The sequence below is a fragment of the Carcharodon carcharias genome, chromosome 18 (assembly GCF_017639515.1).
Source record: "Carcharodon carcharias isolate sCarCar2 chromosome 18, sCarCar2.pri, whole genome shotgun sequence".
Lineage (NCBI taxonomy): Eukaryota > Metazoa > Chordata > Chondrichthyes > Lamniformes > Lamnidae > Carcharodon > Carcharodon carcharias.
In genome coordinates, this window is record NC_054484.1 from 84,011,780 (window position 1) to 84,028,946 (window position 17,167).

Sequence of the window (17,167 nt, forward strand, 5' to 3'; positions counted from 1 at the left end):
ATAACTGTATTCTAATAACTCTATTCTAATAACATTGTTCTAATAACTCTGTTCCAATAACTGTATTCTAATTTGTCTGTTCAAATAAATCTATTCTAATAACTCCATTCTAATAACTCCATTCTAATACTCCGTTCTAATAACTCTGTTCTAATATCTCTGTTCTAATAACTCTTTTCAAATAACTCTGTCCAAATAACTCTGATCTAATAACTGTATTCTACTAACTCTAGACAAATAACTCCGTTCTAATAACTCTATTCTAATAACTCTGTTCTAACAACTCTATTCTAATAATTCTGTTCTAACAACTATGTTCTAATTACTTTATTCTACTATCCCTGTTGTAAGTACTCTGTTCTAACAACTCTATTCTAATAACTCTGTTCCAATAACTGTGTTCTAATATCTCTGTTTTAATATCTCTGTTTTAATAACTCAGTTCTCATAACTCTGTTCTAATAACTATGTTCTCGTAACTCTGTTCTAAAAGTTCTGTTCTAACTCTAGTCGAATAACTGCTTTCTAAGAACTCTAGTCGAAGAACTCAGTTCTAATAATACCAGTCAAATAACTCTATTCTACTTACTCTGTTCTAATAACTCTCTTCTAACTCTTGTCCAATACATATATTCTAATAACTCTGTTCTAACAACTCTATTCTAATAACTCTGTTCCAATAGCAGTGTTCTAGTAACTCTATTCTAATATCTCTGTTCTACTTACTCAGTTCAAATTATTCTATTCTAATAACTTTGGTCTAATAACTTTAATCTGATAACTATTCTAATAACTCTGTTGTATTAAAACTATTCTAATTTCACTGTTCCAATGACTCAGTTCTAATGACTCCATTCTCTTAACTCTTTTCTAATGGCTAGGTTCTAACTCTAGTCTAATAACTCTTTTCTAATAACTCTCTTCTAACTCATCTCTATTAAATCTATCTAAAAACTCTGTTGTAATAATTCTGTTCTAATAACTCCGTTCTAATAACTTTGTATTAATAACTTTGTGCTAATAACTCTGTGCTAATACATCTGTTCTAATAACTCTGTTCTAATAACTCTGTTCAAATAACTGTCTTCTACTAACTCTAGACAAATAACTCTGTTCTAATTACTCTATTCTATTAACTCTATTCTAATAACTGTTCTAATAGTTCTGTTCTGTCACCTTATAACACTATTCTCATTACTCTAGTCTAATAAAGCTTTTCTAATTACTCTGTTCTAACATCTCTATTCTAACAACTCTATTCTAATAACGCTAATCTATTAACTGTTCTAATAACTGTATTCTAATAACTCTATTCTAACAACTCTATTCTAATAACGCTAATCTAATAATGGTTCTAATAACTGTATTTTAATAACTCTATTCTAACAACTCTGTTCTAATATCTCTGTTTTAATAACTCTGTTCTAATAACTTCTAATAACGGTATTCTAATAACTCCATTCTAATAACTCTGATCTAATAACCCTATTCTCCTATCGCTGTTCTAATAGCTCTGTTCTAACTCTAGTTGAATAACTCTTTTCTAGCAGTTCTAGCCTCCGAACTCCGTTCCAATAACTCTAGTCAAATAACTCTATTCTAACAACTCTGGTCTAATAATTCTCTTCTAACATTTGTCCAGTAAATGTATTCGAATAACTCTGTTCTACTAACTGTATTCTAATTAGTCTGTTCGAATAGCTCTATTCTAATAACTCCACTCTAATAACTCCACTCTAATAACTCTATTCTAATAACTCTTTTCTAATAACTCTGCTCTAATAACTCTTCTCTAATAACTCTGTTCAAATAACTTTGTTCTAACAACTCTATTCTAATAACTCTGTTCTAATAACTCTATTCTTCCATCGCTGTTCAAATTACTTTGTTCTAATAACTCTATTCTAATTACTCTGTTCCAATAACTCTATTCTGAAAACTCTAGTCAAGTAACTCTACTCTAATATCTCGGTTTTAATAACACTCATCAAAGAACTCTGTTCTAATTACTCTATTTTAATAACACTGTTCTTATAGCTCTGTTCTAGCTCTAGCTTTAGAGCTCTATTCTAATTACTCTAGTCTCATAATACTATTCTAATAAATGTATTCTAATAACCCTATTCTAATAACTTTGTTCTAATAACTCTGTTCCAATAACTGTATTCTAACTTGTCTGTTTGAATAAATCTATTCTAATAACTCCATTCTAATAACTCTATTCTAATAACTCTGTTCTAACAACTCTATTCTAATGATTCTGTTCTAATAACTATGTTCTAAGAACTCTATTCTACTATTCCTGTTGTAAGTACTCTGTTCTAACAACTCTATTCTAATAACTCTGTTCCAATAACTGTGTTCTAATATCTTTGTTCCAATATCTCTGTTCTAATATCTCTGTTCTAATAACTATGTTCTCGTAACTCTATTCTAAAAGTTATGTTCTCACTCTAGTCGAATAATTATTTTTTAAGAACTCTAGTTGAAGAACTCAGTTTTAATAATAGTAGTCAAATAACTCTATTCTAATTACGCTTTTCTAATAACTCTCTTCTAACTCTTGTCTAATAAATTTCTTCTAATGACCCTGTTCTAACAACTCTATTCTAATAACTCTGCTCTAACAACTCTATTCTAATAATTCTGTCCCAACAACTCTGTTCTAATAACTCTTTTCTAATATCTTTCTTCTAATAACTCTGTTCTAATAGCTGTGTTCTAATAACTCTATTGTAATAACTGTTCTAATAACTCAATTCTAATAAATCTATTGTAATAACTCTACTCTAATAATTCTATTCTGATAACGCTGTTCTAATCACTCTGCTCTTATAAGTCTGTTCTAAGAACTGTATTCTAATAACTCTTTTCAATAAATCTATTCTAATTACTCTGTTCTAACAAATCTGTTCTAGTAACTCCATTCTAATAACTCTATTCTAATTACTCTGTTCTAACAACTCTAGTCTAATAACTCTGTTCAAATAGCTCTGTTGTATAAATCTAGTCTAAAAATCTATTTGAGTAACTCTGCTCTAACTCTCTTCTAATATCTCTGTTCTAGTAACTCTTATCTAATAATTCTGTTCCAACTACTCTATTCTAACGAGTCTGTTCTCATGACTGTATTCTAATAAATCTGTTCCAACAACTCTATTCTAATAACTCTATTCTTATAGCTCTGTTCTAATAACTCTATTCTAATAACTCTATTTCAATAACTCTGTTCCAGTAACTCTATTAGAATACTCAATTCTCATAACTCCGTTCTAATAACTCTACTCAGTAACACTGTTCTAATTTCTCTATTCTAATAACTCTGTTCCAACAACTCTGCTGTAATTAATCTATTATAATAACTGTATTCTAATAACTCTATTCTAATAATTCTAAACTAATAACTCTGTTCTAACAACTCTGTTCTAGTAACTCTATTCGAATAACTCTGTTCTGATAGCTGTATTCCATTAGCTCTGTTCTAATAACTCTATCCTAATAACTCTGTTCTAATAACTCTATTCGAATAACTCTATTCTAATAACTCTGTTCTATCTCTAGTCTAATAAATCTATTCTGATAACTCATGTCTAATAATGCTGTTCTAATAGCTCTATTCCAATAACTTGATTCTAATAATTCTATGCTAATAACTCTGTTCTAGTAACTCTATTCCAATAATTCTATTCTAATGACTCTACTCTAATAGCTCTGTTCTAATAACTCTATTGTAATAGCTCTGTTCTAATAATTCTATTCTTATAAATCTATTCTAATGACTCTACTCTAATAACTCTGTTCCAACAACTCTGTTCTAATAACTGTATTCTAATATCTCTGTTCTAGTAACTCTATTCTAATAACTCTATTCGAATTACACTATTCTAATAACTCTATTCCAACAACTGTGTTCTAATAACTCTGTTCTAATAACCCTAGCCTAATAACTCTATTCTAATAACTCTGTTGTAATAACTCTCTTCTAACTCTTATCTAATAAATCTACTCTAATAACTTTGTTCTACCAACATTATTCTAATAATTCTGTTCTAATAACTTTACTCTAATAACTTTCGTCTCATTTCTCTGTTGTAATAGCTCTAGCTGAATAACCCTCGTCGAATAACTCTAGTCTAATAACTCTATTCTAACCAATCTGTTCTAACAACTCTGTTCAATCAAATATGTTCGAATAACTGTATTCTAATAACTGTTCCAACAATTCCATTCTAATAACTTTATTCTTATAACTCTTTTCTAATAACTCTGTTCTAAGAACTCTGTTCTAATAACTCTATTCTAATAACTCTATTCTAATAACTCTGCTCTCATAACTCTATTCTATAACTCTCTTCTAATAACTCTGTTCTTGTAACTATTCTAATAACTCCATTCTAATAATTCTGTTAAAACAGCTCTGTTCTAATAACTCTATTCTAATAACTGTATTCTAATAACTCTGCTCTCATAACTCTATTCTAAAAACTCTGTTCTAATAGCTCTATTCTAATAACTCTATTCTTATAACCCTGTTCTAAAAACTCTCTTCTAATAGCTCTGTTCTTGTAACTCTATTCTAATAACTATATTCGAATTACTCTATTCTAATAACTCTATTCCAACAACTCTTTTCTAATAACTCTGTTCTAATAACTCTGTTCTAATAACTCTGTCCTACCTCTAGTCCAATAAATCTATTCTAATAGAATAATCTAATAACGCTATTCTAATAACTCCATTCTAATAATTCTAATCTAATGACTCTGTTTTAATAACTCTATTCTAACTATTCTGTTCTCATGACTCTGTTCTAATAACTCTAGACTAATAACTCTATTCTAATAAGTCTTGTCTAATAACTCTAGTCTACTAACTCTGATCTAATAGCTCTATTCTAATAACTCTATTCTAATAATTGTATTCTAATAACACCGTTCTAATAACTCTATTCTAATATCTCCATTCTAGTTACTCTGTTCTAATAACCGTTCTAATAACTCTGTTCTAATGACTTAGTTCTAGTAACTCTGTTCTAATAACTCCATTCTAATAACTTTGTTCTGACAGCTCTAGTCTAATACCGCTGTTCTAATAACACTGTTCCAGTAACTCTATCCTAAAACTATACTCTCATAACTCTGTCCCAACAACTGTGTCCTAATAACTCTAGTCCAATAACTCTGTTCTATTTACTCTATTTGAAGCACTCAATTCTAATAACTCTATTCTAATAACTGTATTCTAATAACTGTATTCTAATAACTGTATTCTAATAACTATGTTCTAATAATTCTATTCTGATAACTCTATTCTAATAACTCTGTTCTAATAATTCTATTCTAACTACTCTGTTCTCATGACTCTGTTCTAATAACTCTAAAAAATCTTTTCTAATAAAGCTATTCTATTTAATCTATTCTGATAAGTCTAGTCTAATAACTATGTTCTAATACCTCTGTTCTAATAACTCTACTCGAACTGCTCTGTTCTCATGACTCTGTTCTAAAAGCTCTAGTCTAATAACTCTGTTTTAATAACTATGTTCTCATAACTCTATTCTAATAATTGTATTCTAATAACACCATTCTCATAACTCTATTCTAATATCTCTGTTCTAGTTTCTCTGTTCTAATAACTGTATTCTTATTAGTTTGTTCTAATAACTGCTTTCTAATAACTGCGTTCAAGTAACTCTGTACTAATAACTCTAGCGTAATAACTCTTTTCTAATAAAACTATTCTATTAACTCTATTCTGATGAGTCTGGTCTAATAACTCTGTTCTAAGAACTCTAGTCTTATAAATCTGTTCTAATACCTCTGTTCTAATAACTTTGTTCTAATAACTCTGTTCTAATAACTCTGTTCTATCCCTAGTCTAATAACTATGTTCTAAAATCTCTATTCTGATAACTCTGTTCTAATAACTCTGTTGCAATAACTCTATTCTAACAAGTCTGTTCTCATGACTCTGTTCTAATAACTCTAGTCCAATAGCTCTGTTTTAATAACTATGTTCTCATATCTCTATTCTAATAATTGTATTCTAATAATACCGTTCTAATAACTCTATTCTAATATCTCCATTCTAGTTACTCTGTTTTAATAACTATGTTCTCATAACTTTATTCTAATAATTGTATTCTAATTACACCGTTCTAATAACTATATACTAATATCTCCATTCTAGTTACTCTGTTCTAATAACTGTTTTCTGATTAGCCTGTTCTAATAACTGTATTCTAATAACTCAGTTCTAATAACTCTGTATTAATAACTCTAGTCTAATAACTCTGTTCTAATAACGCTATTCTAATAACCCTATTCTATTAAGTCTAGTCTAATAACTCTAGTCTAATAGCTCTGTTCTCATACCTCTATTCTAATAACTCCATTCTAATATCTCTATTCTAATAACTCTTTTCTAACAACTCTATTCCAATAACTCTGTTCGAATAACTGTGTTCAAATAACTATATTCTAATTACTCTGTTCTAATAACTCTCTTCTAATAAATCTAGTCAAATAACTCTAGTCTAATGACTCTGTTTTGATAACTCTTGTCCAAGGACTCTGTTCTAATAACTCCATTCTAAAAGCTCTATTCAAATAACTCTGTTCTAATAGCTCTGTTCTAACTCTAGTCTATTAACTCTGTTCTGATAACTTTAGTCCAACAAATCTTCTCCAATAATTCTCATAACTCTCTTTTAACTCTTGTCTAATAAATCTAATCGAATAGCTCTGTTCTAATAACTCTATTCTAATAACTGTTCTAATAACTGTGTTCAAATAACTATTCTAATATCTCTGTTCTAGTTACTTTGTTCTAAAAACTGTATTCTAATTAGTCCGCTCTAATAACTGTATTCTAATAACTCCATTGTAATAACTCTTTTCTAATAGCTCTATTCCAATAACTCTGGTTTAATAACTGTCTTCTAACAACTCTGTTCTAATAACTCTATTCTAATAACTCTGTTTTGATAACTATGTTCTAATAACTCTATTCTAATTACTCTGCTCTACTGACTCTGTTCTGATAACTCCACTGATTTTACTCTATCCTAATAACTCCATTCTAATACCACTGTTCAAATAACTCTATTCTAATAACTCTCTTCTAATATCCCTGTTCTAATAACTCTATTCCAATAACTGTGTTCTAATAACTCTATACTAATAACTCTATTCAAATAACTCCATTCTAATACCTCCGTTCAAAGAACTCTATTTTAATAACCCTATTCTAATAACTCTATTCTAATTATTCTGTTCTAATAACTCTGTTCTAATAACTCTATTTTAATAACTCCAATCGAATAACTCAAGTCGAATAACTCTGTTCTGACAACTCTGTTCAATCAACTCTGTTCTAATAACTCTGTTCTAACTCTAGTCTAATAAATCTATTCTAATAACTCTGTTCTAACATCTCTATTCTAATAACTCTTTTCTAATAACTCTGTTTTAATAACTATGTTCTAATAATTCTATTCTGCTAACTCTATTCTAATAACTCTAGTCTAATAACTCTGTTCTAATAACTCTGTTCTAACAGCTCTATTCTAAAAACTCTGTTATGATAACTCTATTCCAAGAACTCTATTCTAATTACTATAGTCTAATATCTCTATTCTAATAACTCTGTTCTAACTCTATTCTAATAACTCTATTCTAACAGCTCTATTCTAATAGCTCTATTCTAATAACACTGTTCTAACTCTGTTCTAATAATTCTGTTTTAATAACGCTGTTCTAGTAACTCTGTTGTAATAACCCTGTCCCAACAGCTCTATTTTAATATATCTGTTCTAATAACTCTGTTTTAATAACTCTATTCTAATAACTCCATCCTCCTGGTCCACAGATCTGGACAAGTTCATTTTCTCTGCTTCCTTACTTCGTGGCTTACACCCACCAACTTGGTTGCTTCCAGAATTCTGACCCCAAAAGCTTCTGGACAAATCCCACAAACAACACCCAGAATTCCAACCAAAGCTCCACATTGAATTAAGTATTTCCTTGGCAACAGTGGTAGTTGGGATGTTCGTTAGATATTTAAATTAATTAACATTTAGCTTCAAAACCAAACCTTTTGCCCCTGAGATCTGCATGAATAGCTCATCCCTTTAACAAAGACAGATGATGCAGTTAACACACACTCTCTCCAGTTTCCTACCTAAACAAAGCCACCTGCTATTTGAAAGCTCTTCCTCTCCCTATTCCAACTTTATTAAATAAATACAGGTCAGCTTTTGAATCATCATTACTTTACTGGAAATTGCTAAAGTCTAGAATCTTAATTATTTCACGCTTGCAAATTTAATTTCCCTTACTAAGTTACTTCTAAAATATTAATATAAACCATGAAACTAATGATTGTGTGCAGCTCCAATAACACTCAAGAAGCTTGACACCATCCAGGACAAAGCAACCCGCTTGATTGGCACCCCATCCACAAACATTCACTCCCTCCACAACCGACACACAGTAGCAGCAGTGTGTACCATCTACAAGATGCACTGCAGAAATTCACCAAGACTCGTTAGATAGCACCTTCCAAACCCACGACCATCTAGAAGGACAAGGGCAGCAGACACATAAGAACACCACCACCTGGAAGTTCCCCTCCATGCCACTCACCATCCTGACTTGGAAATATATCACCATTCCTTCACTGTCGCTGGGTCAAAATCCTGGAACTCCTTCCCTAACAGCACTGCGGGTGTACCTACACCACATGGACTGCAGCAGTTCAAGATGGCAGCTCATCACCACCTTCTCAAGGGCAATTAGTGATGGACAATAAATGGAAGCCTGGCAAGCGATGCCCACATCCCAGAAAGGACTAAAAAGGAAATATATGTTTGAAAGAGTACAACATCCACAAGGACATAAGAAACAGGAGGAGGCCATTTGGCCCTTCGAGTCTGCTCCACCTTTCAACAAGTTATGGCTCATCATCAACCTCAGTTCCTTTTCCCTTCCCAATCTCCCTATCCCTCAGCACCCTTAGTGTTTAAAAACCTGTCGATCTCAGTCTTGAACATACTCAACAACTGAGCATCCAGAACCCTCTGGGGTAGTGAATTCCAAATATTCACCAACGCCCTGAGTGAAAACATTCCTCCTCATCTCAGTCCTAAATGTCTGTCCTCCTATCCTGAGACTATGGCCCCTTGTTCCACCTTCTCCAGCCAGGGGAAACACCTCTCAGTATCTTCTCTGACAAGCCCCCTCCAAATCCTCTCTGCTTCAACAGGATCACCTCTCAACCTTCTAAACTCCAGAGAGTTTGGTCCCAATTTACTCAATCTCTCATCATATGATACCATTCTTATCCCAGGAAATCAATCCAATGAACTTTCACTGCATTGCCTTTAGGGTAACTATATCCTTCCTTAGGCATGGTGACTGGAAGTTGTACACAATACCTTAGGTGTGCTCTCACCAAGGCCCTGTACAATTGCAGAAGCTTCCTTATTCTTGTACTCCAATCTCCTTGCAATAAACACCAGTATGCCACTCAGTCGATAGCGTTGCATCTGTTTCAGCCCCACAAAAACCATTCTTGGCAGAAAAACCCCTCTCTATTAACCATCAGTGGAAGACTATCACATTTCAGTTCCCCATAACCCTGCACCAGTGGGGGTTGGCGCCAGAAGATTCATTTTCTCAGACTTATTTTTTCTCAAATTTATTTATTTGGGACACACTGCTGGGGGTGATTGGTGTTTTATCTTTATTTGAGGGCTGCAATTAATAAACGCAAATAACAACATTCTCAAGCGATCCCGATTTAATGAACCTATTGGCAAGGTTAGTTCCAGAGCACTGCGATCATGCAGTAATGGGACTTTTCCTGTAACGCTGCTTTGGCACTGGTTTCTATCCGCTGCTCAGTAAGGCTCCACTTCCCTCATTGTGATAAACCCTGGCTGGATTTACATTCACTTTTCTGTTTGATCAGGTCACAATAAAACCATTGGTGTCTTTTTAGCAGGGTTAAACGCTTTCTTTTTCAGATAATTGCAGACGCCTTGTGATTGTTAGTTGCTGACGGGGGTTCAGTTTGCATTCACTTCAGCGAGGCTTTCTGAGAAGGAGACTAATCTTTCCCACTTCATTTCCTTCCCCAGACTATGCTGCAAATGCTAAAACACAGTGGGATGGTCAACAAAGTCATTCTGTCAATGTTACTTACCTTGAAGAGAAACACGCTCTTTCAGACCCACACTGTGGATGAGTGGCTGTGGGGTTACGAGGATCCCATACTGAAACTTGGTCACAAACTGTTGCCGAGCATGTTCCCGGGTAGCCGTTTCGGACTTTTCCATGATGTGAGTAATCTGTGCATTGCAATGGGTTTCAAACAACCCCGGATAAATCGGGTTAATTGGAATTTAAAAAAGCAAAGTGCCACATTTGCCCTTACAGGGAATGTAATAATCACTAGTCGAGCAGCCATGGCATTGCTCTTGTGTGTTGTGGGATGTGGGGAGTGGGTATCTTGCTGTAGTCTAGATATAGCCATGGTCGTTCAATTACCATTCCACAACACATTTAATGAAACAATACCTTGTTCTGTGCATTCAGGATCCTAAAGGCCTGGAGCAGAATGATGTTTCTGTATGAAAATAAAAATACCTGGAAAAACTCAGCAGGTTTGGCAGCATCTGCGGAGAGGAACAGAGTTAACGCTTCTAGTCCTTATGACTCTTCAACAGAACTAAGTAAAGATAGAAAAGAGGTGAAATATAAGCTGGTTTGTGTGTGTGTGTGTGTGGGGGGGGGGGGGGTGGGGGGGTAGAGCTGGATAAAGGGGCAGTAATAGGTGGAGATAGCCAAAAGATGCCATAGACAAAAGGACAAAGAGATGTTGAAGGTGGTGATATTACCTAAGGTATGTGCTATTTAAGGGTAGAAAGCAGGACAAGCAAGGTACAGATAGCCCTAGTGGGGTGAAGGGAAGGGATCAAAATAGGCTAAAAGGTAGAGATAAAACAATGGATGGAAATACATTTAAAAATAATGGAAATAGGTGGGAAAAGAAAAATCTATATAAATTATTGGAAAAAAAAAGGGGGGGGATCGGAAAGGGGGTGGGATGGAGGAGGGAGTTCATAATCTAAAATTGTTGAACTCGATATTCAGTCCGGAAGGCTGTAAAGTGTCTAGTCGGAAGATGAGGTGCTGTTCCTCCAGTTTGCGTTGAGCTTCACTGGAACATTGCAGCAGGCCAAGGATGGACATGTGGGCATGAGAACAGGGTGGAGTGTTGAAATGGCAAGTGACAGGGAGGTCTGGGTCATGCTTGCGGACAGACCGAAGGTGTTCTGCAAAGCGGTCGCCCAGTCTGTGTTTGGTCTCTTCAATGTAGAGGAAGCCGCATTGGGAGCAACGAATGCAGTAGATTAGATTGAGGGAAGTGCAAGTGAAATGCTGCTTCACTTGAAAGGAGTGTTTGGGCCCTTGGAGAGTGAGGAGAGGGAAGTAAAGGGGCAGGTGTTGCACCTTCTGCGGTTGCATGGGAAGGTGCCGTGGGAGGGGGTTGAGGTGTAGGGGGTGATGCAGGAGTGGACCAGAGTGTCCGGGAGGGAACAATCCCTGCGGAATGCTGCCTGGGGGGATGGAGGGAAGATGTGTTTGGTGGTGGCATCATGCTGGAGTTGGCGGAAATGGCGGAGGATGATCCTTTGAATGCAGAGGCTGGTGGGGTGATAAGTGAGGACAAGGGTCAATCCTGCTGACAAGGGAGGTGCTATTGCTGTCTGGCGCACTGACCTCTACCTCGCAGAGGCTGAGCGTCAATTCGCAGACACTTCCTCCTACCTCTCCCTGGGCCATGACCCCACCACTGAACATCAAGCTATTGTTTCCAGGACTGTCACTGACCTCATCTCCTCTGGGGATCTTCCTTCCACAGCTTCCAACCTCATAGTCCTCCAACCTCGGACGGCACGCTCCTACCTCCTACCCAAAATCCACAAACAGGACTGTCCCGGCAGACCGATTGTGTCAGCCTGTTCCTGCCCCATGGAACTCATTTCTTGCTATCTTGACTCCCTTCTCTCTCCCCTTGTCCAGTCCCTTCCCACCTACATCCGTGATTCCTCTGACATCCTACATCATATCAACAATATCCAGTTCCCTGGCCCCAACCGCCTCCTCTTCACCATGGACGTCCAATCCCTCTACACATGGTCTGAGGGCTCTCCGTTTCTTCCTCAAACAGAGGTTCGAACAATCCCCATCCACCACTGCTCTCCTCCGTCTGGCTGAACTTGTTCTCACACTGAACAATTTCTCCTTAAACTCCTCTCACCTCCTCCAAATAAAAGGTGTGGCTATGGGTACCCGCATGGGCCCCAGTTATGCCTGTCTCGTTATGGGGTGTGTGGAACATTCCTTGTTCCAGTCCTACTCCAGCCCCCTCCCACAACCCTTTCTCCAGTACACCGATGATTGCTTTGGTGCTGCTTCATGATCTCGTCTGGACCTGGAAAAATTTATTAATTTTGCTTCCAATTTCCACCCCTCCATCATTTTCACATGGTCCATCTCTGACACTTCCCTTCCCTTCCTTGACCTCTCTGTCTCAATTTCTGCTGATAGACTGTCCACCAATATCCACTACAAGTCTACCGACTCCCACAGCTACCTCGACTACAGCTCCTCACACCCCACTTCCTGTAAGGACTCCATCCCATTCTCTCAATTCCTTCGCCTCTGTTGCATCTGTTCTGATGATGCCACTTACAAAAACGGTTCCCCTGACACGTCTTCCTTCTTCCTTAACCAATGTTTTCCACCCACAGTGGTTGACAGGACCCTCAACCATGTCCGGCCCATCTCCCGCGCATCCGCCCTTACACCTTCCTCTCCCTCCCAGAACCATGATAGGATCCCCCTTGTCCTTACTTATCACCCCACCAGCCTCCCCATTCAAAGGATCATCCTCTGCCATTTCCGCCAACTCCAGCATGATGCCACCACCAAACACATCTTCCCTTCACCCCCACCTCCCCCCAACCGACCACCCCCTGCAGCATTCCACAGGGATTGTTCCCTCCGGGACACCCTGGTCCACTCCTCCATCACCCCCTACACCTCAACCCCCTCCCACAGCACCTTCCCATGCAACCGCAGAAAGTGCAACACCTGCCCCTTTACTTCCCCTCTCCTCACCATCCAAGGGCCCAAACATTCCTTTCAAGTGAAGCAGCATTTCACTTGCACTTCCCTCAATTTAGTCTACTGCATTCGCTGCTCCCAATACGGTTTCCTCTACATTGGAGAGACCAAACGCAGACTGGGTGACTGCTTTGCAGAACACCTTCAGTCTGTCCGCATGCATGACCCAGACCTCCCTGTCACTTGCCATTTCAACACACCATTCTGCTTTCATGCCCACATGTCCGTCCTTGGCCTGCTGCATTTCCAGTGAAACTCAACGTAAACTGGGGGGAACAGCACCTCATCTTCCGACTAGGCACTTTACAGCCTTCCGGACTGAATATCGAGTTCAACAATTTTAGATCTTAAACTCTCTCCTCCATCCCCACACCCTTTCCGATTATCCCCCTCTTTTTTCCAATAATTTATATAGATTTTTCTTTTCCCACCTATTTCCATTATTTTTAAATGTATTTCCATCCATTGTTTTATCTCTACCTTTTAGCCTATTTCGATCCCTTCCCTTCACCCTACCCCACCCCCACTAGGGCTATCTGTACCTTGCTTGTCCTGCTTTCTACCCTTAGATAGCACATACCTTAGATAATATCACCACCTTCAACACCTCTTTGTCCTTTTGTCTATGGCATCCTTTGGTTATCTCCACCTTTCACTGGCCCTATATCCAGCTCTACCCCACCCCCCCCAAACCTTTAAACTAGCTTATATTTCACCTCTTTTCTACTTTTACTTAGTTCTGTTGAAGAGTCATACGGACTCGAAACATTAACTGTGTTCCTCTCCGCAGATGCTGCCAGACCTGCTGAGTTTTTCCAGGTATTTTTATTTTTGTTTTGGATTTCCAGCATCCACAGTTTTTTGCTTTTATCTTGATGTTTCTGTATATTACCTTTGGACAAAATCCATCTTTGACAGTAAATGGCCAAACACTAACTGGATCCTATTTGATTTTCATTTTGATTGTAATTTTTATCAATAATTTACATTTATCTTGCACTTTTAAGATAGGATGGTGTTTCAAGGTGAACCACAGATCCAATGACTTTGATCATCCAGCTTCTCAAGGAGCACAAGAAATAGGAACAGGAGAATGTTAGGCCCAGCCTGCTCCACCATTCAATACAATCTTGGGCTTTAAATCCAATTTCCCGCCCGTTCCTCATATCTTTTGATTCCCTGAGAGACCAAAATCCTGACAGTGCATCCACAACCCTCTGGGGTAGAGAATTCCAAAGATTCACAGCCCTTTGAGTGAAGAAATTTCCCCTCATCTCAGTCCTAAATGATTGGCCACTTATCCTGAGAATGTGCCCCCGTGTTTTAGATTCCCTGACCAGCGGAGACAACCTCTCAGCATTTCCCCTGTCAAGACCCTGCAGAATCTTGAATGTTTCAAATAGATCACCTCTCATTCTTCTAAACTCCAGAGAATTTCAACCCAATTTGTTCAGCCTTCCCTGAAGGAGCAGCTAGCCCTTCTAAAGTTATAAACGGGACAGGTCGCCTAACAACACTGCTGCGATGGAAGAGTTGAGAGAGAGCTGGTGACGAGGTAGAGCTGGCTGACACCTGTGCCCATGTGGAACCTGAGCCCGTCTCTAAAGATAATGCTCCCAAGGGGCGGGATATGGATAAGGAAGAGGAGAGGGACAAGGATAGATCCTGGGAGAACTCCAAATGTAACAGTGCAGCTATGGGAATGGGAAAAGAAGCCATTGAGGGAGATGCTACGGCTACCATCAGATAGGCCTCAATGGAACCGGGCCAGGGTACTCCTGCTGAGCTGGACATGAGGGCTATTGTAGGAGGATGGTATGGTCAGTGCAGTGTTGATTTACCAGAACGATACCTAGACTCCAAGGGTTAAACTACTAGAAGAGATTAACTAAACTAGATCTTTAAATATTGATGATTAAGGGGTGATATAGGTGAAGTTTTCAAGCTAATAAGGGGACAGGATACTGGTTGGGGAGCCTAGAACTTGAGGCATAGTGTAAAAATTAGAGCTGGGCCTAGCAGGGGTGAAACTAGGAAATGCTTCAGCACACACAGTGGTAGAATCAATTGTTAATTTTAAGTCTGAGATTGATAAATGCTGTTTTCCAATGGTATTAAGGGATATGGGGTAAAAACAGGATTACAGAATCCAGTTACTTTTGGAGTCCAGTTACAAATCAGCTTTGAGCCTATTGAATGGGGTATCATGCTTGAGAGGCTATTCCTGTGTAACAGAAGCCCAAGGGGCTGAATGGCCTCCTCCTGTTCCTATGTTCTTATAGTCAGTCACTGTAGTAACAGAAGGTATAGAAGATAATACAAGGTATAGCTTCTCCTGCTGTCTATCAGGGATCACGTGATGTCCTGGGAGGCTCCAACAAATGAGCCCTAAACACAGGGAATCCAGGGGATGGAGCTTTCTGACAAGATTCCTGATCGAGCATATAGCATCTGAAAAGCTCTCTGTAATAAAGTTTATCTGTTTCTTGTTGAAACCTGTCCAATCCATTGAGTCATTACATTTGGCAACGAGGGTAAAATAGATCCAACGCTGCACCTTGCCTTGTTACCGTGAGTATATCAAACCTTAAGAAAATGAAAAGACGACTCACCAGTCATGCCACTCTTCAGCAGAATCAATCCTTATGATGTGACTATGGAAGACTGGAGCCAATATGTAGACAGCCTCTGATTTTATTTCGTAGCAGACGAAATTACTGCGGAGGAGAAGCAGAAAGCCATCCTTTTGAGTGTATGTGGCAGTAAGACATACAGCCTGACAGCCCTGAACGTGCCCAATTCTAAGTCCTATAAAGAGTAAGTGAGCCTTGTGAAAACACATTTCTAGCCAATGCTATCCGTAATGATGCAGCGTTTTAAATTTAATTCCAGAGTTAGGGCACTGGAAGAGTCTATCGCAACCTGTTTAGCAAACCTTCAGCAGTTGACAAGCACTGTGACTTCAGGGACACATTAAATGAGATGCTGCGGGACTGATTGGTTTGTGGAGTTCAGGATGATTCTAATCAGTGCCGTTTACTCACAGAGGTCAACATCGACTTTAAGCACACCCTGGAAACCTCCCCCGCCATGGAAAGTGCTGTGAGATACTCGCAGGCTTTGCAGCACGTACAACATGGCGCTGTTCTTCATGTGGGGTGGAAACCTACCGCTGAGTGTGGCACAAAAACCAGACCCAGAGCATTGAAGCGAGAGGCAATGTCCGCTGTTAGAAACATGAAATGGCCGAGTAGAAATACTTGAGCAGCGACTCCAAGGTTAAGTTGTTATCGATGTGGAGGTGACCACGGCGCGGACACCTGTAAACTCAAGGAGGCAGAACACCATTTCTGCCATAAGAAAGGTCACATAGTAAGGCATTGGAGAGCAAAATCAAAACAGCCCGTAAAGCAGCAAACCAACATGACTGAATTAAAAAATACAGCAGAACCTGAAGCTGCCGATACCAACATTTATTCCCTGTATAACATAACTGCTGTAAAAATCAAACCTATCACTGTCACAATCTAAGTTAATTAGAAGACTGAACATCTGGCCAACCTGGAGGAGGCTAAAAAGGTTCAGGGAAGTCAGTGTACGGTTAAAGAAGGAAAAATGCACATTTCAAGCACCAGAATTTACTTACCTGGATCACAGGGTGGACACCATGTGTTTGCATTCGGTAGAAAAAAAAGTTTGGGCAATAAAAGATGCACCCTCACTATCCAATGTAACCAAACTCAGGTCCTTCCTGGATATGATCAACTACTATAGCCACTTAATGCCAAACTTATCAGCTGTGTTGGCACCATTACACTTGTTGTTAAAAAAGAATCACCGTTGGTCATGGAATTCGCAACAGGAAGAAGCCTTTGTGAAAGTAAAGAAACTGTTGCATTCATTGTGTTTATTGGTACACTCTGACCCATCGAAAGAGCTGGTATTAACACATGATGCCTCTCCTAATGGTG

The 17,167-nt window shown here is 37.9% G+C and overlaps 1 protein-coding gene across 1 annotated transcript in view; it reads left to right on the plus strand.

Moving 5' to 3' along the window:
- LOC121290471 (lysosome membrane protein 2-like) overlaps positions 1 to 17,167 on the plus strand; it is an 87,684-nt gene that overhangs the window by 34,638 nt on the left and 35,879 nt on the right. Inside the window, exon 5 of the mRNA XM_041210910.1 lies at positions 10,142 to 10,342. Coding sequence (XP_041066844.1) covers positions 10,142 to 10,342 — 201 coding nt within the window. The remainder of the gene's footprint in view (positions 1 to 10,141; positions 10,343 to 17,167) is intronic.